Genomic DNA, 27,331 nt, shown 5'->3' with positions numbered 1-27,331 from the left:
TATGTGGAGACAATTTCGTGGAAAGAGCAAATCCCTCCTGGGAAAGTAGGGACGGGTCTAATTACGAAGGAAGGCTCGCTATGCTTGTTTACTTCCGCACGTAATCGGAGAGGCCAGTCCCCGATATTACTCGAGCATGTATATAGATTCACTTCCTGCTTCCGAACAATGCGGCCCCACCCCTCCCCACTCTCGACGAGCGAGTGGGGATGTCCACTCTCACCATACTCTGACCCGTCGGGAGGGGTGGGTCGAATATGTCACACATCGTTGTTGTTTTTCTGCACGAAGGTGGGGATATTTTTGCTCCCTTTATAAAGTGATGCGCCAAGATGAAACTTTACTGAAACCACAGGCGCCTGAGCGATCCCTGCAGAATCCGGCCGCGCGGAATGGCAGCTCTCAAGTTCATCGTGAGTACAACAGCTACAGTTACAAGATATTCAAGAAAAAAAAAGTGAATGTGTACTTTTATATATAACGTCTAACCTAGTGAAGTATTTTTAGAAGGCGGGACAACTTTTATACCGAAGCTACATCCATTTTCGTCAACATTGTTTCACGTTGAACTTAGTGCGGTAAAAGGTTCATAGTTCACGTCATTGGTGCCCCAAAATTGTGGTCATTGGGCATTTATTAAGGGGAGAGGATGGTATTTTTTGGTGAAAAATGAGTAAATTTCCAAAAAAAAAAAAAAAAAATTCTTTAAAATACTCTGTGATATGTGTTTAATGCATATCATAACATTTTGTGGATATTTGTGCCCTTACCAGATGTTGAGTCGCCATTTTTAAACTACCTGCGTTATGGATTTTTAAATCACTCGCCCACTTTTATTGTTGTTTCCGGTAAATTAAATTTTCATTTTTTTCTTTAAAATACCCTTTGATATGTGTGGAATGCATTGTATAATATTTTGTAGGTATTTGTGCCCTTATCGGATGTTGAGACGTCGTTTTTAAAATTCCTGCGCTATGGATTTTTAAATCACACGCCTGCTTTTATCGGTTTCCAATAACTTCATTTTTTTGGTATATTGCCAGACAAAAATGGATATAATTCCAGAACTATTAAAGATACATGCATGAAATTTAGAACATACATTCCTTAGACTATTAAGAAACTTTTCTCTGTGACAGAATTTTGTTAATTGATTTCATTTTAAAAATAGTCCGTTTGTTTGCAAAGAAAGGAAATCAGAAAATTGTTATTAAATTTTAATTGTTTATTTTACAAACGTAGGGGCTGATATCAAAATACTGTTACAGACAGCTTGTAGAACATGCTTTTGCAAATAGATTGCAAAAAATTGTTTGAATCTATCTTTAAAAACGGTTTACATATATCGGTTTTAGTACAATCCTGCATTGGGTATATTTTTTTTTCAAATCTGGGCCCCCAAATAATTTTTTTTTCAAAACATTTTTATTTGGTTGAGTTGTCACAGCTATGAGCTCTCTGTATATAGAAAAAATGAATATTTTACAACAAATAGGAAAAAAGTTTTAAAAAATACCATCCTCTCCCCTTAAGCAGTGAACAACGGCACGTTAAAATTATACAGGCTGATTCATGAGAATTTACCGCCACTTACGGACCTTATTTCCGAAGATACTCTGAGCAAAAAATGTTTGTCCTAATCTCAATATTTTCAAAGTTACAGTAATTTGAAGTTGTTTGTAAAATAACTTTTCTCTTTAATTTTAAGGGTAAAAGAATATTACAAATAGAGATTAAACTATTCAGAAGTATCATTTCTTTAATCGGCTAGTGTCCTGAAGCTAAAAACGTGTTGTCAGCTGCTTTGTACAGACTTTATTTTTCATTTTTTAATTTAAAATTACATCATTCTTACACACTTATCAAAAAAATTGTTACAATTCATACGACTTTAGGAACTTGATTCTTTACAGTTTAATTATGCATCCTAATGTACAGTCTTGAAGAATTTTCAAGAGTGGCGTGATTTGTAACAATTGTGATAAATGCATAAGAAAATGTAATTTTGTAGTTAAAAATCGAAAGAAAAAAAACCTGTACCAAGCAACTATGGAATTCACAACACATTTTTTGCTTCAGAATACTAGCTATTTAAAGAAATGATATTCCTGAATAGTCCATTCTTTATCTGTAATATTCTTTTACCCTTTAGATTGATGGATAATAGTACATTATGCAACGAGCCTATAATGGTAGTAATTAAGACGAAAAATATGATTACTTATGAAACGAGCGCAAGCGAGTTTCATAATTTTCATACGAGCGTTTTAATTACCATTATAGGCAAGTTTCATGCGATTTTTTATGCTCGACCATATTTCTAACTTGAAAGTATTCAAAATTATGGTTATGTGCGAACTGACCTGAATTGTGAGATGTGCGCAGACGCTAAAGTATTGATTTTTTCCGAGGCCGAATTTCATTGACTTTGGCACAGAATAAGATGAACATTACTCTGGTATAACCTGAAAATTGATTTAGAATTGAAAAACGAGATGACAAATTGAATTTATTTGAATATTATTTATAATTAACTCTAATTATTATAGTAACAGAACATAACCTTCTGCGACAGTATTGGATTTCCAGCCTCCGTGACTTTTCGCTAATTCTCTTTCGATTGCATATCCAAGAATAATCGATACTTGCGGTTTTATAACGGTACAAAGCTGACTTGTCATTGGCTGAACACCTGTAAGCTGAGTTTTCATTGGCTGAACACCTGTACTTTAATGAGTAGGTGTACTTTAATGACATGCATTAAAGTACTGCTGCCAGGTGTATAATTATTACATTTCGGCATGGTCGAGCATAAAGATATTTTACAAACAATTTCAAATTAGTGTAACTCTAAAAAATATTGAGATTTGGAGAAATGTTTATATGACATTTTTTGCTCAGAATGACTTCGGAAATAAGCTCCGTAAGGGAGGGTAAATCCTTGTGAATCACCCTGTATAATTAGTTAATAGCTTTTCATTATAAAATTTATGTGGTAGAACCTGGATTATACATAACCCATTTATACATAGTTGTGGTTTGTACGTAATTATGGATAGATCCTTTCAAAATTACTTTTAATTACATATAAATTACCTTCCAATGTAATTGGTTTGTACTTAATTCGCTTTTTTTTAAGTAGTCTTTTTTTAAATCAAGATTGAATTGTACGTATTTTGTTTGCTTTGATAATTATATGTAATGGAGATCCACTTTAACTTCATAACTTTTGTTTTATGAGTTAAAAACATTACAATCATTTCCCAAGATCTTCAAGGTCAGCTGCGGGTTACAGAGATCATAAGCCATATCTCAATAATCTGCCACTTCACGTCCACACCCACTGAATTTCAAGGAAGAAATCTACCCTTCCCATACTGATTACTAAAAATGGAGGAAATAAACTAATTTACCAGTAATGTTATGAATTATGACGTAAGGGGCGGTCTTGGGTCAATTTGTCGCGAACTTCAAACATGAGAATTTTATAAAATAATTTTTCTTAAAGGAAGAAGGAGAAAAATGTGGATTATAATGCGTGTACGAGCCTTCAAAAATTGTTTAAACAAAAAGTAATAATTGCACAAGAAGTACTTAAGATATGTCTAACTCTATCCCAAAATTCACTGATCTAAATAAACCCATTCTGGAGTAATTTTTTTTTCTACAAAAAGTGTATTTTTTCATTAAGTTTTCATAACAGAAAAATTGTTATATAATCCACAGTTTGGAAGAAAGACTGATTAGGTTTGCAGTTAAAGCTTCACTTTTTACACGTATTTGATGCCTGTATGAACATCAAGGGATTTTACATAAATATTAGGACAGGAGTGAAACATCACTTTTTAAGGGGTGTCCTTCAACTTTTGGTAAAAAAAACTGTAGATAGCCTAGTTTTAAGAATTGAACAGCATTGTCTCTAAATTTATCTTCAATTGTATGTTAAAATAAAAACAATAAAATGTTTTAAATAAAATGGTACTTGAAAATTTAGTCCATATTATTTCAGTACATACATATTAAATAATACCTTACAACAAATTCCACAATTTGGGACATCTGGTCGAAATCTACGGCTGACCTCTAGGATCCAGAATACAAAGCAGAGGTTAAATGAAAAATACAATATGATTGCGGAGAGAATACGGAACAATGATAAATTTAAAAATAAAGTACAATTTGATTTCGGAGAAACATGAGATGAAAATACATTGAAGAGTAATGAAATGAAGTAAAAAAAATTACATAGCATTATACAAGTGATTGTGTAAAATGGATAATGAATCTCTCAATACCATTAGACAAATTTTGTTAATGTCCTCATTAGAAAATTTAAGAGAAAGGAGAATGGTTTTGGTTAACTTAAATGAAGTTCACCTAGCGCCAAAAAGAAGTCCTTTCACTGCCCATGTATTAATATTCATTCTGTATCTCTCACTGAACTGAGGAATACATGGGTTGTAAATAGACTTCTTTTCATTGTTAACGTTATTGGCTTGTTGATCATCCTTCTCAAAACGGACAGTGGGGTCAAGAATGAGGCTTCTTTGATTCCGGCGATCGATGGCTATAATGTCTGCTCTTCTCGTTGACCCATTCTCAGCCAAGCAGTGCACTTCTTCGTAAACCTCCCACTTTGCCTTCCGAAGAGTGGTTGAGATGGAGCTTCTCACTTTATGGTGGCGATTGTTCCTCAGTAGTTCTCCTTTAGGGCAATAACCCAAAACATGCCCAAGGGTTTCTACTTTGCTGCATCCTGGATGACGACAGTTTTGATCTGGCACGACCTGGCACCGATCGTACTGCTGCGATGTTTGTGGACATCTTTATGGCATTGGTCCACTCTGAGGATGATATCCCTCTTCTATTACTAATCCAAGAGTTGTTTTTTGGATCTTTACTGTAAGTTACCACAATTAAAAACCATATCCATAGCACAAAGCGTGAGTATTTTACTCATCATAAGAGTCTGTTAGGACAATTATGTAAGTAGAGAGTCTAGTTTTAAGCCGGCGCTGGTCGTTATGTCACCAAAGTTTGAAAGACATTAAGAAAAAAATGTGGATTTTTATCCTAAAAGTCGGCAATCACTTCAAAATGGAAGTTTATCCTTTCTAACATTTCGTCAATGCACACCAAAATCCACGGGGCAATAACCTTTGATGGCTGGTAAAGTGTTCAATTATTTGGCTGCTAGTTTCGAAAGTTTGGCATACCTCGGAAACGAGGGCATTACTGCATTTCATGACTCACTGCATTCGTGCATCGCATAACAAGGTCAGAATCACATCCGTCTCCGACCCTGTCTAGACCCGGGACCGTTAGCTCTGAGCTTCTTCATCATCATCATCATCATCATCATCATTATCATCATATGCATTTACTGCTTAGAACTTGATTTAGAAAATTTATCAAGACCAGACACGCTTTCAATAGTTATTTTTGAAACTAGTGCCATAATTTATTTTTTGAATGTTAATGTGTTTTTTCGTCGTTACAGAAACGGCCGCCACGATTGGAAGTTAATTTTACTTAATCAAACATTATTTACAATATTAAGCTTATGTACAGTATTGTAATGCAACGTATTTTATTTCATAATATTATTAGAAATTAGATTAGAATTAGAAAAGCCCATTACATCCTTAGCAGGCATCCAACCATCGGTAGGGCAGTTCTACTTTTGCTCACGGGGTGAGCTAGTCCCTGTGGGCCTTACTCAAAGTTGAGTCACTTCACTTATCCTCACTTCACTTCACTGTTTTGTGTTCTACTGTTACTTATTCTAAATCTAAAATTATGTCTTTCCACTTTTCTCTGTCTCTCGCAATACGCGTCCACTGCGGTCCTATCACGTCAACGAAGTCCTGTGCCCATCTCCTTCTTGGTCTCCCCCTTCCTCTTCTTCCCCTCCTTGGGTCCCAGACTGCAGTGGCGTATGCCCATCTGTCGGCGGGTAGTCTGGCCACATGTCCTCTCCATTTCCATTTTAGTCTTCTCGCTGTCTTGCAGGCCATTTCAATTTTTTTTTTTTCAAATTTCAAATTTCAAATGTATTTACAATTTACATTTGAATTGAATACATATGAATAGATACCCGAAATGAGCATATGCTCGTGCTCGGGTACAGTCCAGTAGTCTACATAAATTTTACAGGGTTCAAATAATAATGCTGATGATGTAAATAATAGTAATAATAATAATAATATTAATAATAATAATAATAATAATAATAGTGATAAAACAAAAATATTTACAATAATAAAATAAATACTAAGACGGATAAAATAAAATATAAAACCACTAGCGAGAGTTAACACAACTTAAATAAACATATAATAACCGGAAAAAATGCCAAACTCGAAAATCAACAGAAAAGTTCGTTGTATCGCAGACGACAGCAACCGCCGTATTGACATTGTGCTGTGCATTAACCCATTAATGCCCGTAATTCCCTGAATGAGATTTTAGCGTGATATTTCTGTTATGTGGTCCTGGAAGAACCCTAAGCACTATAATCTTATATCATTCATGTACCTTCAACCAAAAGTACCATTCTAGGCTGGCAACTTTAGTTGCCACTGGGCACTTGCGTGTCTACTATTTTGTTATTGTGAAATAAATGCATCTTACTTCGATAAAAGCTTTTGCTTTATTTAGCACTAACAAAATTACAAACACCACATCACTTTCATCACTTTAGACTATTATTTTTCACTCAGTCCATAATTGTTATGTCAAATTTAAGGGAAAAGTCGATTTTATTCAACACCAAATAGTCCTCATGCATCATGAAATGTTTTGAGACATGAATCAGGAAAAAAAAATGCAAACTGCAGTTGTGAAGAGATTATCGAAGTAGAATTTTATTCCTTGTGGTAACTGCACATGATCAACCAATCCCTAAACAACATTACTTCCTTGACCAGGATTTGTTTCAGGAAAGCAAGTTGAACTCCCACAATATGGTTCAGCATGAAAGATAAACCCAGATGGATCATCAGCAACTCTCAATTTGAATATGACGCTCCGTCTTTCCCCTTATGAACTGTCATGGTGCTAAACAGTTCATAGGATCATACTTTCATCAATGCTTACATATTTACCAGACACTTGTTTGAAGGAAGCGTTCAGTATGGAAGAGTTGTCTCACTTTATAAAGAGAATCAGAACATGTAATCCGTCATTATTTGTTAGGTGAAGGAATCTCAGTAGTTCATCAAATCGGTTGTGTCGCATAGATTCTGACAGTAGTGACACATGAACATCCGAATTGCTTTTCCAATAAAGCCTTCTTGATGGAAGTTTGTGGTACCCAGATAGAATACCGATTAGAATAAAAATCTCTTCCCTTGAGATATTCAAATTATGCGTAAGACGCTGGCTGAGCCGCATATCTATTGGTTTCCATAAATATAAGCTGAAGTAATTCTGTAGAGAAAAAGGGTCTAAGACAGGCTCGCAGAAGTGGGCGCCAATTGTGGCGTTGCGTCACTCATCCGAATACGTCACTCATTGATTCCTTCCACCCCCGCGTCATTGACTTGGTAGAAGAGGGAATTTGTATTCTAGCTGGAAGGTGATCAACGTTGTCTTGAGCTTCATTATACGAGAGGTCTAAATCCTGATCTGTTTCACTTCCTTCTCCTCGAATGGAGGACCGATTGCTATGTTGTTCACCGTGCTTTCTTTGTCTTCCGCAATATCCAGAATTTCGTGAACTGTTAAAGATTTTACCTTCCCTTTTCTTGGAATTTTGTGAAATCCTAAAATAAACATACATTTTATTCCAATTACTTCATAATGAATGTATAAAATCTCTATACTTACAGTTTTATATATAGCCTTTCTATAAAACGAAAATGCTATAACAGATGAAAATCAGAGGTATTAGTTCCAGATATTACGTAAATAAAAATGTACTACAGCACGGAATTGAACTACGAACTAGCCAGTAGTGAAGGAAAGAATTGCTATAAAAATTTATATTATGTCATTGTTCGTTTCCAGCGTTAGCAATGGTAAAATTTGGAAGAATTTGGAAAATGGATAAAAAAAGAATCGTAAGTGCCCACTGGCAACTAAAGTTACCATACAAATTCAAGCCACTCTGATGAAATTGTGATAACGTGTACATTAAAAATTTGGTTAATATAATAAAATTTCACATATTCTTAATAGATTTATGTAATTTAAATTGTTGTGCAGCAATTGATAGATATATTTATAATTACATTATTGAAGGAATGTGTAGCAGTCGAGAATCTTGTGTGTGCACTCCTCAATAATTTCTTCTGTACTAACGACGTAACGAACGGATGAGCTAAAACTCAACAGGAACTAGTGGAGGACATCTTAATCTTTATACCAATTATTGTGAACAACGAAAAAAATTCAAATCAACCATTCAGTAAAGCATTATTGCCTTGGCAACTTTAGTTGCCACTGGGATATAATGGGTTAATGGTAGTAGTGGGGAGCTGAAAGTCTACGTAACTGCCGTTCTCTTCTAATCTTCTCGTACAATCATGGGAAGTTAATGCTGAAAAACAAAATGTCTACGAGTCAAACTGTTCATTATTACCAGGATAAATATAAATAATACTGAAATATATTAATCGAGTTTCAGTTATAGATCTCTCCTTTTGTGCAAGAGGTATCATATCAAAATATTTTATGAATGGCGGGGAAAATATAAATTTCAATAACTTTCTAGTGACAAGATATAGTGACAAGTACAATCAAGTGTATCTGTGGCGATGCTAAGAAAATCATTTATTGGAGATATACACTGTTATTAATTAAGAAAATGATCTATTTATATTTATTACAATGTTTTACCTTATAGGGTACATGCATCAGATAAATACAATAAAAATCAGTACCATATAATGCTAGTAACACTTTAAAAAATTATAATAAAATTTTTCAAATATCATACAAACATTTTCACTTTATTTTTAAACTTAAGAATGTGTAAATTGCTTAGGTCTGGATAACGCTTTTTAGTCTCAGTTCTTCATTTCTTACAGTTCTTGTCCTGTAGTTTAATATCTTTCTCTCCATTTTGCGTTGGCATATCTGTATTTTCTGTGCTTGTTTTTTAGTTAAGGACCAGGTTTGGCTGCCATATGTTAGAGTCGGTATGATACAGGTCCGTAGGGCTTCCAGTCTTAATTGTATATTTATATCTTTGTCTAAGAGCAGGAATTTGAGTCCCCAGATTTTCGCCCATGCTAGGTTAATTCTTCTTCGAATCATAATATTATAGCCTACTTATTTTGTAAATTGTGTACAACAGTATAAATAATGTTTGATCACGTTAAGTTTTCATTCTTTACCATAGTGCAATAGTGAAAAGTGGGTATTTTAGCGTGCACAGTGTAAAGTGGCTGTCAGACATTGACTACTTTCAAAAGCCGATTGTCAGAACATGGTCCACTTTAACAATTACACTAATATTTACAATTTAAATTATTTAAACCATGTACATTAAAATACGCTATTTTTACTATTTACATTATAATAAATAATGTAGGCCTACATTGTTCTGCCCAACTTGACCAAACAAGAGTTGCGTGAGCTGTCAGTCAAGTACTTCGCATGTGAGAAGTACTCACATAATTAACTTAAAAACTCCAGTAATAGCTCAATCTTGTAGCCTCCTGGAACAAAGTACGGTCCCTTCTTATCAAGATAAAAGTTTGGAAGTCAATGAATCCTACAAAATATATACATTGTATCATGTGTGTTTCTCTACAAAACGCAATGTATGCTGCTTCAGTTTCATCTAAATCCGTGCTGTTCTTCTATTAATATCGTATCTACACTTCGCATAAGAAGTGAAAATGTATGAAAATTTCTACTGAGTATACTCCAGTCTGTGCCGGCACTCAGCTGATGAGACTTCTTTTACTCAAGGTCAAGCCTACAAAACGTGCAATAGTAGACTATAACTACTTTTTATGCAGATATAAAACAAAGATTTCAGTCATCCTTATTCTTCCTTTATGTTTCTTTGATTTAATTTCTTATTGCTCGAGGTGTAAATTAAAAGTATTGCCAACATTGGACGAGTATTTTTATAGAGTATCACGAAAATTACGATTTCAACCTCCGAAAATATAATTTTGAATGCGAACTGACAGAAAACCTAAGCCAATAATTCATAATGCCATGTGAGATAAGAAAACTGACTTATATTTCTCAATTTGGCAACCTTTTCATACTGAATTTGTTTATTTTCTTGTAACATAACAGTTCAGGAACTTTACAGATTGTCGAAAGGTCATGTTATATCAACTTTTCATACTCATAGAAAGCCTTATCTTCCTTAAACGTAGAAAATCATGCCGTTTGATCTCAAAATAATAGGTTAGGGTTAAGCGAAAAATTAAAGTAAATAATCGTACATAATAGTGTTAAGCCACCGAGTAAGTTGTCTTAGACCAGGCCTGCAGAACTCGCAAGTAGAGGAAATATGACGTCAGCCTCACTCCACTTCTATTGGGGATGATTGACTTCCGCCGCGAGAATGAATGTTGATGCAACCGAGCGTAACTAGAACGCCGTGACCGCACAGGTAGAAAAGGTGGGTGGGGTAAGAAAAGAGAGGAAAGCAGTCGCTCTCAAGAGCTACAGTTCTGCAGGTCTGTCTTAGACGATAGCGTTTGAGAATCGCATTCGGGAAGTCCCGGGTTCAAACCCCGAGACCGATCAATCTGAATGGGGTTGCTCATGGTTTCCCTTAGTCACTAAGGCAAATGCCTGATAGAAATTTACATACCATAGCTCATCACCGTCTCAATCACCAATATCATAAAGATTAATCAAAATCTGAAATCAGTTTACGAACACAAGCCATCTACAACACACAATAGCCACAGTACGACACCGCCAACTCGACAATGTTTTCAGCAATATTGAAGAAAAACTGAATAGGATATGAAAATAGATGCAAGAATATATCATGCAACAAGCAAAATAGAAAGACTTCATGAATTTTCGCTGTTACAATGCCTTCAAATGTAATATTAGGCCTACATGAAAAATATGTTATTCCTATTAATTTAGTTGGCGTATTTTAGGCAAGAGAAGATTGAGTAAAGTTCTCTTAAATATATGTACCATTGAAATAATATTATGAAGTACTTAACTATCATTTAGAAATTCTAAGGTTCGATTTCACCAACATGTCACTAATCCACAATTAACTAATTGTAATTTAACTTAAATACGGAAGTTAAATCGTATTTAATTCGTTTGCATTTCACCAAACTAATACACATTTAATAAAAAGTAAATTAATTTAATTCCCAATTAAGTCATCACGGCCTTCGGAATCATAGTAAAATCGTAATTCCGAAGGCCATGCGTCTTGTTAATGCAAGCAAGGACCTCTATATAGAGTTCATTTGTTATATTACGATAAGAAACTTTCGTCACAAACAGAGGTAACCTCATAAAATATTAAAATCATCAAAAACAAAAAGATGGATGGGTAGACTTTAAAAAGAAAAGAAGACAGGTTGGAAATAACTAGAAAGAAATTCAATGGAAGAAAACCTCATCCTAATGTCTTCAGCAATATTGAAGACAAAACTTGATAATATGTAAGTAGATGCAAAGAAATATCATGCAACAAGCAAAATGGAAAGAATTCATGTATTGGCTCGATTCCAATGCCTTCAAATATAATATTAGGCCTACACGACAAACATGTTATTCATATAGGGTGATATTCATAGACATTTCGCAGCACGCGCTACGAGAGTACTAAGCTAGCCCCGGCTATCCACTGGTTACTAGTACAGAATTCAAATCATATCTTATCGATAACACTGGTTTATGAATACGATAAACGCTGTTCATCCACCGGAAACCCACGCTAAAAATGTCTATGAATACGGTCCATATAGTTTAGTCGCCATATTTTAGGCAACCGAAGATTGATTAAACGTTTCTTCATTAAATGCATAATTTAAATAATTATGAAGTACTTAAGTATCAGTTGGAAATTCTAAGTCATCTTCTGCAGTATATTTAAAATACACAACGTATATGTTTTACTTAACCTGAACCACATTTAATTTTTTTTTTTTTTTTTTGTATTAAAATAATCTTATATTCCGGAAATTATCCTGGTCCGTCCTGATATTTGAAAATGATAATTTGTTATCAAGTCCATCATTCTCCTTGCCATGATTAAAATTATCTTCGTTAATGCAGGATTAATTATTTAATTGACCAAGTATTGATAAATTAACTTAAATGTGGCTTAATGAGAGCTTAAAGCCGAAATTGTGTTGGCGAAATGCATTGGCCCTTTAAGTGTCAATTAAAATTCTTTAAGTAACAACTGAAGGGGTCAGAACCATAGTGGGCCAAGCGCCATACATTAAAAACGGAGAAAACAAGAGTTAAAATTAAGTGCTTACAGTAATTCAATGAAACATATAGCAAGTAATATAAAGTGTGCACATTAAAACTAAATTATATGTCAATCTTCATTAAACTATGGTAGTCACTTAACTTTAACCCTTGCTTTCTCCGTTTTTAATAAATGGCGCTTGGCCCACTATGACTTTAAACCCTTCAATTAAAGTTAAATAAGATTGGTGAAATCGGCCCTTAATCCTTTAAGGATTCGCAATGGTAATAAGTATATAATTGAAATGTATTAGTGATTATATACTATACAACTTGCAGTGGCGTAGCATGAAATTTTGAGCAGGGGAAGCTAACTCAAGTTGCCTTTCATGCGATATGAGAAAACGTATTACAAAAATACAGTCTTAAAATAAATAGTAGTCAATTTCAAGTCAGCAGTCGAAGATTGGTTGGAACATCGTAAGTAACACCAATAAGGCATGACCTGAAATGAGACGTAATAAAATACGATTTCACGGTTTACACATATCTCTTAACAAATAGACACGTATACGTATACCATTAGCTCACTCCCTGTCATACTTAGAGAAATCACAATATTAGTATCATTACGTAAGTATGCGTCTGTCTTTTGGTTGTGTCCTTCATTGACAGCAAGGGAGTCGGTCATTTGTTTTTTAAATCACACTTTTGTTCGTAAGTCAGTCTTGATAATACAGTTGTCCCAAAAAATTCAAGTAAATTAGTGTCAGGAACTGTTATTTCGCTCATTATTTATTATATCAGCCACAATGCACACTAACACTTCAACTGAACACAACTGACGAATAGGGATAACTCGGAAACTACTTATTTTAAATGTTAACGCTAGCTTCTTTGCGAGCCTTGCGACTAGGGTAGTTTAAAAGGGATGGAAAATCTGCGGGGTGGATTACACAGAAGAAACCGGTCTGCTTGGAAGCTCGTGTGTGCAGGCTTCTTGTTTGCTGCTGCATCACAAATAATCCTGAGCTGCCGCATCACAATATTTAACGCGTAAATATAAATTCTATTAAAATTAATAAATAATTTTCTCCATAAACTGCAGGTTTATTATGAAATTATTATTAACTGGGGAAGCTAAGCTTTTTAGCTTACATTGACGCTACGACACTGACAACTTGATTACACAACTTTTAACACTGGATCATTCCGAAATTATTTACTGTCTTTTTTTTCAATCATTCTTCTACAAGTATTACCCTGAGAAAATATACGTAAAATTATTTAACGCTCTTTACAACTACACCCAATGCTCGTCTCTTTGTTGCAGCTTCTTTGTGTGGTGGTTCTGTTCGCTGCAGCCATGAGCAGTCCAATTCCAGAACCAGGAGGCTATGGCGGGAAACAGTAAGTTCAATTCTTAATTTTCTACATTCCGTAACTTTAGGTACGGTGGTGTTTATAAGTCAGGATACTTTTCAAATTATTTAAACTTTGCTGCAAATAGGCCTACGTTTTATACGTACTAAAACAGAAAAACCATTTTTCAAGAAAAGATGACATCCGTTTTTATATAGAAGTTACAGATTGTTGTTGTTTAGTCAACTGTACGAAGACAGATCTGAACCTCATAAGAGACACCAATAAGGCATCACTCATGAGGCAACTAGTTGTAAGTCAGGAGATGAGGTAGGGTGACCAAATCTTTCCCCCCCTCCATTACATACATCGCTGACTAGTAACATACTATATTAAACTAATCAGACTTCAGATGCATATACATATCAAGTGAGATAATAGATGTGTATGTCGGCCGGAACCTCAATCAGAGGTAAAGTTACTGATATACTTACGGCTTTTAAGAAATCCGGAGGCTCATTGCCGCCCTCACATAAGCCCGTCATCGGTCCCTATCCTGAGCAAGATTAATTCAGTCTCTATTATCATATCCCACATCCCTAAAATCCTTTTTTATAATATCCTTTCCTAAGAACCTTATTCTCAAATAGCCTTAATCTCTGTTCCTCTCTCAAAGTGAGAGTCCAAGTTTCTCAACCATACAGAAGAACCGGTAATATAACTGTTTTATAAATTCTAACTTTCAGATTTTTTGACAGCAGACTAGATGACGAAAGCTTCTCAACCGAATAATAACACGCACTTCCCATATTTATTCTATGTTTAATTTCCTCCCGAGTGTAATTTATATTTGTTACCGTTGCTCCAAGATATTTGAATTTTTCCACCTCTTCGGAGGATAAATCTCCAATTTTTATATTTCCATTTCGTACAATATTCTCGTCACGAGACATAATCATATTCGGGATTTACTTCCAAACCGATCGCTTTACTTGAATGAATGAATGAATGAAATAGCCTTTGGATTTCCCGTGAAGGGCTATGGCCTCCTAAAAAGGGGAGCTCTTTAGAGATCATGCGGTGAGCTAATCCGCATGACGGTAGATTCTGTTCTATATAAGTTTTGTTCGTCGTTTGTGTGTGTACACTTGCACTCTCACTCGATACTGGCAAACTGTAGCGATCTCCATTCTTCTCGGGTCTTGGCTGTTCTGGACCACAGGGGTCCAGCTAGGCTCTTGAAGAAGTCCGCCCATCTGGTCCCAGGTCTTCCTCGGTTTCGCCTCCCGATGCGTGGGTCCCACGTGGTGGAAATATGCGCCCATCTGCAGCCTTGGAGTCTCGACACGTGGCCTCCCCATTTCCATTTCAGGCGTTCCCCTTGGTGTGCCATGTCTCTGGTGTTTGTCATCTGCTTGAGTCTGGTGTTGGAAATCTTGTCTCTGAGGGAGAGTCGCTTTACTTACTTCAAGTAAAATTTCCGTGTTTTCCCTAATAGTTTATGGATCCTCTCCTAAGATATCCACGTCATCCGCATAGACAAGAAGCTGATGTAACCGTTCAATTCCAAACCCTCTGTTATCCTGAACTTTCCTTATAGCATATTCTAGAGCGAAGTTAAAAAGTAAGGTGATAGTGCATCTCCTTGCTTTAACCCGCAGTGAATTAGAAAAGCATCAAATAGAAACTGATCTATACGGACTCTGATGTACGTTTCACTGAGACACATTTTAATTAATCAAACTAGTTTCTTGGGAATACCAAATTCAGTAAGAAGATCACATAAAACTTCTATGTTAACCGAGTGATATGCCTTTTTGAAATCTATGAATAACTGATGCACTGAACCCTTATATTCCCATTGTTTCTCCAATATCTGTCGAATACAAAAAATATGATCAATAGTCGATCTATTACTCCTAAAACCGCAATGATCCTCATCTACATATGGAGTTAATCTTCTCAAAAGAATATTGGACAAAATTTTGTACGACGTCAACAAAAGTGATATTCCTCGAAAGTTACCACAGTTAGTCTTGCCCCCCTTCTTAAAAATAGGTGCAATTATGGATCCCTTCCATTGTTCTGGTACAATTTCCTTTTCCCAAATATCAAGTGAAAGCTTATAAATTTCGCTAGATAATGAGCTTCCGCCCTCTTGTAATATTATGCTGGAATTTGATCGATACCTGGAGACTGGTACTTTTTCAGGTTTTCTATCGCAATTTCGACTTCAAAAAGTGTGGGTTCGGGTATAAATGGCTCAGCGGTATGTAATTTAATTTTCCCTGCCTCTACAATAAACATAAATTCCATTATTCTCTGTTTCTGTAGCACATATAAATTTAAAAATTCTCCGATATTGCAGTAACAATAAATTTTAAAGTATTTAATCTCTACACTTAAAAATAAATTTAAACACGCTCTGTCTCTACAACGAAGGTGAATTAATAATAAATTGCTCTCTGGCACTACAGATAAAATAAGTTTAAATATTCTCTGCCTCTTCAGTAAATGTATAGGCTTATGTACGTAAATTTTGTCTGATTTTACAGTTCAGATAAATTTTAATGTTCATTGGCTCTACACTAAAGATGAATTTAGATGTCTTCTGTAACTACAGTAAAAATAACTTTAAATATACGCCGACAGAGTTGTTGAATTGAAATATACTGACCTTCGTGGCTAATTTACATGATTATATAAGAGGACATTGACTACTGAAGTCTTGAAAGGATCTGATTTGCTAAGCTCGCGGTGTGCCCTTGTGTTTCAGCGAGCACTACATCATCCACGTGCCGTACCAAGTACACACGGTGCATCACCACCACGTGAAGAAGGTCCCCGTGTACATCAAGAGCCACTACCACCACCACTACGACGGCTGGATCTGAGCGCGCCAAGTCCTTGCCAGTAAGTCCATCCGTCTTGAAGATTATCCTTTCTATAGTCGCTTATTTTACGACTCTGTATCAACTACCAGGTTATTTATCGTCGATGGAATTACTAATAGGGAGAAGTTATTTGACGGAAAGAAGTCTACAATTCATGAGTTTACCTTAAACAAGCTTTACATTTGAGGAGAACTCCGAAAGAAATTCAACGAGTTAATTATCCCAAGAGGGAATCTTTGAAATAATCATTTTAATGATATTTAAAAGGGCTTTAACATAAATAGTCTTCACCGCAGTCAAAATGTAAATCACCAGACTAATTTCTTACTTACATAGACTACAAATGGCTTTTAGAGAAACCCGGAGGTTCATTGCCGCCCTCACATAAGCCCACCATCAGTCTCTATCCTGAGCAACATTAATCCAGTCCCTATCATCATACCGCACCTCCCTCAAATCCATTTTAATATTACCCTCCCATTTATTTTTTTTTTATTTTAGTTGGTTATTTAACGACGCTGTATCAACTACGATATTATTTAGCTTCGATGAGATTGGTGATAGTGAGATGGTATTTGGCGAAATGAGGCCGAGAATTCGCCATAGATTACCTGACATTCACCTTACGGTTGGGGAAAACCTCGGAAGAAATCCAACCAGGTAATCAGCCCAAGTGGGGATCGAAACCGCGCCCGAGCGCAACTTCAGACCGGCAGACATGCGTCTTAACCGACTGAGCCACGCCGGCGGCTCCTCCCATCTACGTCTCGACCTCTCCAGAGGTCTTTTTTCCACCGATTCGCCCATACGTGCTACATGCTCTGTCCACTTAATACGTCTGGATTTAATGTTCCTAATTATGTCAGGTGAAGAATACAATGCGTGCAGTTCTGTGTTGTGTAACTTTATCTATTCTCCTGTAACTTCATTCCTCTTAGCCTCAAATATTTTCAGATTAAATAATGAACAAATCTGAATTTGTTGGCAATATTAGGGAAGAGTTGGGTAGTATCGGACAGTGCGTTTCTTTCATCTACCACCAGATGGTAGTACCTAAATAACATGGTTACATTTCTGTACGCGACATCACAGAAACGTAACCATTTCATTCAGGTACTATCATCTGGTTGTAGATGAAAGAAACTCACTGTCCGATATTACCCGATGTCCGATACTACCCAACTCTCCCCTATACAGTAGACTTAAGCTATTTTTATTCATGAAATGAACAAATTGTTCTATAGGAAATAAATATAGGGGAGAGTCGGGTAGTACCAGACATCGGGTAGTATCGGACAGTGCGTTTCTTTCATCTACCACCATATGGTAGTACCTGAATGACATGGTTACGTTTCTCTATGCGACATCACAGAAACGTAACCATGTCAATCAGGTACTATCATCGTGTGGTAGATGAAAGAAACTCACTGTCCGATATTACCCGATGTCCGATACTACGCAACTCTCCCCTATACAGTAGACTTCAGCTATTTTTATTCATGAAATGAACAAATTGTTCTATAGGAAATAAATATAGGGGAGAGTCGGGTAGTATCGGACATCGGGTAGTATCGGACAGTGCGTTTCTTTCATCTACCACCATATGGTAGTACCTGAATGACATGGTTACGTTTCTCTATGCGACATCACTGAAACGTAACCATGTCAATCAGGTACTATCATCGTGTGGTAGATGAATGAAACTCACTGTCCGATATTACCCGATGTCCGATACTACCCGACTCTCCCCTATTTTTTTTTTTTATAAAATTGTAGAATGAATTAACCTACATTCAGCGCAAAGAAATGTACAAGGTGCAATCAATAGATTTCCGAACTGCACTTGTATTTATTGTACCGTTAAACATACATGCGCGTGTAACTGAAGATCATTGCTTCCATGGCTGTTGAGTTAGTCTGTCAAACAGTGCCGGATTGTCTTAAAGAATTGATCTTCTACGCGTGATTTGTTTACTAGTCGAAAGTTGAAGCCCGGTTCACAAGATTGTAGTCCTCTTATAAGTAAGAAGTTCGATAACTTTGAAACCGTTGAAAACTAGATCTCATGTTTATAGAAACTATTCTTACCAGAGTAGTATAATGTAACACCACTTCAAATTGTCAAAGTTAGACATGAATAAGTTAATAACTATAAATAGCTTTATATTGGTTCTTTATTCTTCTTGGAACGATATATAGGTGTTAATAGCATTGTAAACTATACAGACATAATCATAAATCTAATAAGAGTTCCATTTTCTTGTTTCAGGGACTCATCTTCCTACCCTCACAACATTGCAATCTCTACACCGAAATTCGCCAATCACCACTTTCTTCCTGTTATTCTTGTTTAATTATTGTTGTCTGTTGTATGTATTTTATATCTTAATAAACTCTTTTTAGTGAAAAAAAGTATTTTTTTAATGTAAAAAGAATCGTTGAACAGAATCCTTTACTCTCCTCTGATTTATAACCGTAATGAAACAGTATTTCGTTAAGTTGGTTTTATTGCATTTTGAGAGTTGTGAACAGTATGGGATGAAGATAAATGGCAGCAAGACGAAGAGCATGGTCATAGGAAGAAAAGTAAAGAAGGTAAACTTGCGAATTATAAACGTGATAGTAGACTAAGTGGACAGTTTTAAATACTTGGGATGTACTATAAGCAGTAACATGAGCTGTGCCAGGAAGTCAAAGGAAACTTTTAATTGAAAAAGGAGCATCTTCTACGGACCTCTGGAAAAAAGAACTAAGAAAAGACTAGTGAAGTGTTTTGTGTGGAGTGTGACATTCTATGGGGCAGAAACATGGACATTAGGACGAAGTGGAGAGAAGCGAATAGAAGCATATGAAATGTGGATATGGAGAAGGATGGAACGTGTAAAATGGAGAGATAGAATAAAAAATGAAGCTGTTTTGGAAAGAATGGATGAAGAAGGAATGATACTGGAAATTACCAGGAAAACAAAAAGGAATTGGTTGGGTGACTGACTTAGAAGAAACTGCCTACTGAATGGTGCACTAGAAGGAATGATGAACGGGAGAAAAGTTCGTGGTAGAAGATGATATCAGATGATAGACGACATTAAGATATATGGATCATATGCGGAGACAAAGAGGAAGGCAGAAAATAGAAAAGATTGGAGAATGCTGGGCTTGAAGTGAAAGACCTGCCCTTGGACAAAAATCTATGAATGAATGAATGAATGAATGAATGAATGAATGAATGAATGATGCTAGTCGAAAGAACATGTTTTCAACTACGTAACAAAGTCTGCAAAGCCTGCTTTGTCTACCACAATTTCCATCACGATCTGACCGGAGATCGAACATGGGCCGCCTGGATGAACGACACTAGCACTTTAAGTACAGACGCTCCCAAACACAGGTATTGGAAGGAAATTTTCCCAAGAATCACTTTGTCTAACAAGAATCTGACAACATATATCGGAGATCAAATCTCTTTGCATTTTAGTGAGAAACCGTCAACTAACAAGTAAACATTCTCATGGGGACAGATAAAAAAGTCAATTTTATTTCTTTCACCATGTTAATAATGTCAAAACAAGTCTTATACAAATTTTGACCACTCGATCGCAATTAAAGGGCCCCTCAGAAAGTAAGTTTCTCGGGGCCGTTTACAGAAAGAAACACAGTTTCATGGGAATATTTACTGGAACAGAAACAGCAATTGTTTAGGTATTTTTCAGCATATTCCCCACCGGAATTGATACATTTCTCATGCCATGGGATCAACAGAGAGATGCAGACGGCTGTGAAAATATTTTAAACATTAGTATTAACGAGTACAAAGTGTGCCAGTCATATTCAACTAAATTTCTTGGCTTAATTTTTGATGAACATTTGAATTGGAAATTACACTGTTCACGCCTAATTCAGAAAATGAATGTTGTCTGTTACCAAATTAGAAATTTTGAGATCTTGTTTGTATCATAGAACCATACAGTCATTTTATTATGCTGAAGTAGAATCTAGATCAGGGATCGTCAGCACAGAGCACGCTGGGACTAGCGTCGCTTACCCGCTGAAAATGCATTGCACTATAGTGCTCTCGTAGCTGCTGACGGGTATGCTCTCTATCTCTCCCTGTTGCACGACCGTGCACACGGGACGGCACCGCGTACCCATTGCACATTTCAGCGAGTGCTGACGACCACTGATCTAGATTACCACATGGCATATGCTACTGGGAGTCAAGTTCTAAGATGAGTGATGTTTTTATCGCTCAGAAGCATGTTGTGAGGTGCATGGCAGGCGTTGATATAATCGTACATCATGTAGGGAATATTTTAAGAGTTTTAATATTTTAACAGTTTATGCTTTATATATTTTTAAGCTTATGGAATCAATACATTCCAATAAGAACAATTTTTATGGAAATAGTAATTTTCATTATTACAACACTCTTTTTAAGGAAAATTTTAATATTCCAGCACATCGATTGACAAGTTTCAACAAGACGTATAACGTCGTTGTTCCTGCAATAACTCCTGTGTGCAAAATAAAGTTTTCAGTAGGAAGAAAAACACATTTACTGTATTATGGTAGCCGTACATAGGAGACTGTGAATTCTTACATTTTCGAAACAGAGAAATATAATTACATATAGGAGATTTTATTATTTGCTCTATCACTATTTAAGTTATTTACTAGAGCAAAGATCTGAAAATCGATAAATATGTCACATAGGAGTTATTGCAGGAACAACGAGGTTATGGTCTATGGCTTGAAAATATATAATGGTTTGCCTCATGAAATTAAAAATACGAATTATTTAAAATATTTTAAAAGATACATCAAAAGAATTTTAACAAACTTCTGTCCCTATAATTTAGATGAAATACGTGTGGGTTTACATTGGTCCTAATTTATTCTATTTTTATCTATTTTAATTATTGTTTTCTCTCTCTCTCTCTTTGATAAGTCCTATGGTTTTAACTCTTTTATGGACAAATAAAAAAATGAAAATGAAAAATGAAATGAAATGTCACATACTGGTTTCGATCCCAGGCTGCAGACTTCTACGACACAATGATACAAAGATGATCCCACTGTATGGAAAATGTCTCATTTCCAGTGGAGAATATGTTGAAAAATATTTGAACAATATATGTATCTGTGCCAAAAAAAAATTTCCATGAAATTATGTTTTCTTTCTGTAAACGGCAGCAGGGAAGCTTACTTTCGGGGAAGGACTCGTCATTGCGATCGAGAGGCAAAAATTCGTACAAGCACTTGTTTTGATATTATCAACATGGTGGAAGAAAAAAAATAACTTTATCTGCCCCCATGAGAATGTTTGCTTGTAAGACAAAAAGAGCATTTCATGTTCCTCTCGTGGCCTAGCCTTCGTTCACGGTACATAATCAGATGAAGTTACTTCCAAAACCGAGGAAAGCCTGTGTAGTGTGCTTTCTCCAAGGAAACCTTAACTAGTAAATTACTGTTATTTAGCATCCGCAACATCCTTACGTCCAGATTAACGCCTTGCCATTGAAAATGCATTGCTTTCACTGTTGGATAATTGCGAGGGTCGACGTAATTGTGGTGCTCCATATTCAACACAGTTGCCTACTGACCTGAGAGCTATTATCACCCTACATAAGAATGAAACCTATTGTCAACGAGCGCATGTGTTATATCTCATGACTGGCCTTCTACCACAGTACAGTATAATCCGATAACGTATTTAACTCTCAAGTAGTCGCACCTAACGTCGTAACATGTAGATGTTGCTTTATGACATATTCTAAAAATAAGACAGTTGCTCAAAATTCGTATGAAATTAATGGTGTGAAGTTACCTAGAGTAGAATCATTTAAGGATTTGGGTATTTATTTTACACATAACTTATGTTTTAAAATGCACTTAAATCACGTGGTAATTGATGCATATAGAAAATTAGGATTTATAATCAGAAATACAAAAGAATTAAAAAATATAAATACTATTGATACTCTATATAAAACTCTAGTTAGGAGTAAGCTAGAGTATGCGTCTGTAATATGGTCACCTCAGTTCCAGTCCCATCAGATGCAAATAGAAAGGATACAGAAAAGATTTTTACGCTATTTATATTTTAAAAAACATCACGTGTCGTCTTATGACAAGCAAATTTCATACAATCAGTAACTTTTTGAATATAATTATAAAACTTTAAAGTCTCGACGATTAATAAATAGCCAAATTTTACTCTATAAGATTGTTAACGGTATATTGAATAACTGTGATTTTCTTAAATTCCTTCAGTTCAATGTAAAAAGAACAGAATTACGTCATAGGCAACCTTTTATCATTCCTATTCCTAGAACTGATGAAGCGTTTCCCTCATTACTCATAAACTTTTCAACTTTTTTCTCCCTTTTATTTTATTGCTGAAACTCATGTTTACAATATCATGCACTTTCAACTACATTCCTTAATAAATAATATTTTATTTTGTGTTAGAAGGAAATACTGATATTTGACCAATTTTAAAAATGAATTCATTTTTATCAGACAATCCATCAAAGGTAGAGAAGTGATTTTGCATGATATTGTAGATATGACACGCATAAATACACACAAAAAATTGTATCACAGAATGTTGGATAGGTGTTTACTCGTAGTTATGTCGGAAACGCTTCATCACTGCACAGTGAACTGAATTTTGAAAAAATAAAAAATATAAATAATTTTTTAAATCGTAAAAATATTTTTTTCCATATAGCAGAAGAACAGTGTTTTACACACACTAATTTTCATTATTGTACAAGATACAATAATGGAGGAATGTTGAACATTTCCAAAATTTTACTGCTGTAAACTGTACCTAACTCCTTAAGTACACTTTACTTAGAAATGTTTTTATTGAACAGAACTAATTTATTTGCTCTACATGACCAAGTTTGTTTTTCCTATCTCTTCGTTTTTTTCATACTTTTTATTATCCCCGTAGTACACTTAATCTTTGTATGCTATAGGCTATAGTACGTTTTTGCAATTCAACTCTTTATTTCTTGTAACCCACATGTATTCTCCTATTAGTACTGTATATAACTGTATATCTATCTCAAGTGAATTCGTTATCATCTCAATTTTTTCTATCCTTATTAAGTATTCCATGCGTCTCTTATTGGTATAATATACAGTAAGTCAGCGGTGGCGAAAATGTAATCGTGCGCCGAGCCACTGTGTAACCTGCAACGTGCATAGCACCTATGGAGGGAGGCGGACACCCGAAGGGGAAGTGAAGCAACTATCTGACTTATTAACGGATTTTCATTTTCCTTACGTCAGGCACTTAAATATAATTTTATACAGTACAAGGCTACAAACTAATGTTTAGTACGTCTAACGAAGAAAGAAATGAACAATAAATGAACAATATCACAAACTAAAATTAACTGTCTTCAGAATGCCTCTGCGACAAATTTTCAAAATCAGGAATTATGTCACTTACTGCCAGTCGTAGTTGATCACGAAGGTATTTGTCTGTCAGTCGTGATCTAAATTTGGCTTTTACTATTTTCATTGTTGAAAATAATTTTTCACAAACGTAAGTTGTAGCGAACATGGCTTCAACAGAGCAAGCGAAAGAACGAAGCTTCGGATATTTATTTTTTGGCAAAGATTTGAAAGTTCAACATTTGTCAAGTCCTTACATCTAGCTTTCCTTTGATATCACATAGTAAATCAGTCAGTTAAAAAATTGAAGAGCTAACAGCATTATTCGTACATCTACAGAGATGAGGATGATGATGATAATGATGATGATGATGATGATGATAACAACAATAACACTTAACCTTTTAATGTTCCATCGGTAACGTGTAATATAATGCCGTTTTATGTTATACAACCGTTTTCCTCATAATAATTGTGAACAAATCATACATTTAATATTCTCATCATATTGACCGCAAAAAAATGCGTCCTCCCATCCTACTTCGAACTTTCGTACGTGGTTTCGAGAGAGGCATATGCCACTCGCAGGTCAGAGACAAATACAAATGGAACGGAGTTTGACTCCAGTGAGTGAGAGGGTGGGGGTTGGCGGAGGTTAGAAGCAAGCGAAATGCACAGCTCTCACTGCGAGTCCTGTCTCGCGAGTCACGTTCTCGCCACGGCTGATATAAGTTGTAATGTTGGAAAGACTTTATGGTCACCCTGTATAAGTATTCGTCGAGTTTATCTCGAGCAGTTTATGTCTCATAAATGGTATATATTCCCTTTATACTATGTAACTGACCTCGATTATATGTAACTTTTTATTTTATTTTATTTTATTTTATTTTATTTTATTTTATGTAATCTGTAAGGTAGAGACGTAAAAATGTGATTCGCCGAGTGATTTCCCCTCATTACCTCCTCCTACTGAAATAGTGCGCGAGGGAGAATCGCATGGTTTTGACATACACAACCCTTCTCTCAGCGTCACATCAGAGCTGTGGAGAGGGGTAATACGTTACTCACGATTTCTCCTCATTTAATCCCTGCTCTAAGATATCTTTTTTTGTTGTTTTGTATTCTATTTATGTATTTCATGTATGTTATTCAAAGTTGTAAATGTAGAAGAGAAGGCTTTATGGCTTTAATTCTGCTAGGCAAAATAAAACTACCACTACCACTACAAGGACATCATTTTATTTTTACTAACAGTTTTAATATTAACCTGGCTATATTTTCGGATTAAAGGTCTAGAACCGGAAACACCGCTTGCTCCCCCTTCCAAGACTGGAGTTAGATGTTACTGGCGTAAAATACAAATCACTTTACTACGTATAAGAGGGAAGAAAAGTAGTTCATCCATTTACGTAAACTAGGAGATACCGTAATTTTGAGTTTGATAATTTTCATTAGGTTTTTGTTTAATCAAAATACAGTACTGTATTAACACTTAGTGTTTTTACTCACGAATTGAGCTATCCATTCGGACGTATTCATTATGCAGTGTATATTATACTGTCTACAGCACATCAGCGCACAATATAAAGAATGAAGTTAAATTGAAAAATAATCATAATATGGATATTTAAACACATTTTTGAAAATGGTGGCCGTTCATTTCGATACAGGCTTCAGTTCTTTTGAGCATATTATCGCACTATAGACTATTATACCTAATTCCAATTACCAGTTTCGTCCTTCGTACTAGTAACTCATGTTGAAATAATTCTATACCTATTATATAAAAGAGTATCTTACGTACTGTAAATTCAATCTTCACCTCTGTCCGACTCGCACAGATAACATTACTCAACCATGCTATCTACTGTCCGTCCAAGTGGTTATGTCGCAGAATCGTAGAAAGGGGGGAAATCACGTGACAGTTAATTACTTTTATTTAAGTTATTTTAAACAGTTGCGGGTGAGGGATATCGGGATGCGAGTAGGCAAACGGACGACAGTACTTGTGCGAAAATATGATTCAATGTTGAAAGCTCTTTCGTCACTGGAAAACGTGAACATATTTCTGGAACGTACTATACTCACTAACTCAATACTGTTTGTGTTTACTACGACCTTAAGGCGACTTTGATTGTATACGCTTGGTACTGTGAGGAGAATAGTTGGAAGTTTACTAGTAGAGAAGGTGGGAGTGAAGTACATTCAAAAACTCAGGTACAATAAAAATTGAAGTAAAAATAAAATAATGTCCCTGTACTACTGCTGCTGCTGCTGCTGCTGCTACTGCTACTACTACTACTACCATCACCACTACACAAAGGCAGAGATGCATAAGAAACAGCGCGTGAACGATGTTCGGCTATTTCGCGTGTTACCTAGCTGCAGTGTATATTGCTGTAGGCTATATATAGCAGTTACTGAAGGACAAGGATGAACAAAATGAACTTTAAATAAAATCTAGTTACAATATTTCTTTACACTTTTCTTTACCTTTTTAATAAATGCAGCAACATTATTTCACAACAGAAGATGTTATATTATATGCGATTTTGAATAACCAACCAAAATTTACTTGTAATTCGCAATATAGGCTACTAAATGAATAATTTGAAAATAACTGCGTCCACGTATAAAACTTCTCAAACTGCTGAAGAATAACATTAATACCATTATAATAGCGATACTGTTATGCGAAAATAAACCTTTTAAGATGCAATTTCGCCAGAATCGCTTCTTCGATTTTTGTCTCATTTTTTTTTTTTTTACGTAATTGAGTTATATATGATTTCGTATTCTAAACATGTAGACTCACGATTTTATGAAGACTATTACACTCTTACTACGTCATACTACTTTTGACCAATAAAACGGTACGAAAGGACGTATTTCGACCAATCATGGCTGCTTATCGCACAATTTTATCGCGTCCCTAGCATTTGTTTAATTTTATCGCGTCCCTAGCATTTGTTTCTTTGTTTGCCAACATTTGAAAATGCGCTGGTCTGGACGTCAAAAAAAAATATATATAAAATTACAAACCACTCCAGTCGATGCACAGCAGTTTCAAATATGACTCGCATTGGCATTCAAGAACAAGAATTAATAAAAATCACTGATCATACCTATGCATCTTCTGAAATCCGATTTACAAATAAATGAAGAGCACCATTCGGAAATCCTGAATAGGTTGAATACACCATGTAGGCCTAAATCAACGAGTTCCACTTCTATTACGCATACGTCCAGTATAATATCAATTGAACCACCAACCACATTCAAATTTGAAAATTGTACAT

The 27,331-nt window shown here is 35.4% G+C and overlaps 1 protein-coding gene across 2 annotated transcripts; it reads left to right on the top strand.

Annotated features, from left to right (window-relative positions):
- The first annotated feature begins 281 nt into the window (after window positions 1–281).
- LOC138714324 (uncharacterized) lies at window positions 282–19,037 on the top strand. Of its 2 annotated transcripts, none has more exons than XM_069846606.1 (4): window positions 282–413; window positions 13,703–13,779; window positions 16,508–16,644; window positions 18,895–19,037. In XM_069846606.1, exons 1-4 carry the CDS (start codon window positions 323–325, stop codon window positions 18,977–18,979), a joined length of 390 nt encoding a protein of 129 aa, XP_069702707.1. In that variant the 5' UTR covers window positions 282–322; the 3' UTR covers window positions 18,980–19,037. The 2 variants fall into 2 exon arrangements, with proteins under 2 accessions (XP_069702707.1, XP_069702716.1); XM_069846615.1 differs by having other exon boundaries at window positions 13,703–13,783; window positions 16,512–16,644.
- Window positions 19,038–27,331: the final 8,294 nt, after the last annotated feature.

This window comes from Periplaneta americana, chromosome 1, assembly GCF_040183065.1.
Source record: "Periplaneta americana isolate PAMFEO1 chromosome 1, P.americana_PAMFEO1_priV1, whole genome shotgun sequence".
In the NCBI taxonomy this organism is placed as follows: Eukaryota; Metazoa; Arthropoda; class Insecta; order Blattodea; family Blattidae; genus Periplaneta; species Periplaneta americana.
Note: the sequence above shows the minus strand (reverse complement) of the source record. Positions and strands in the feature narration are given on the sequence as shown.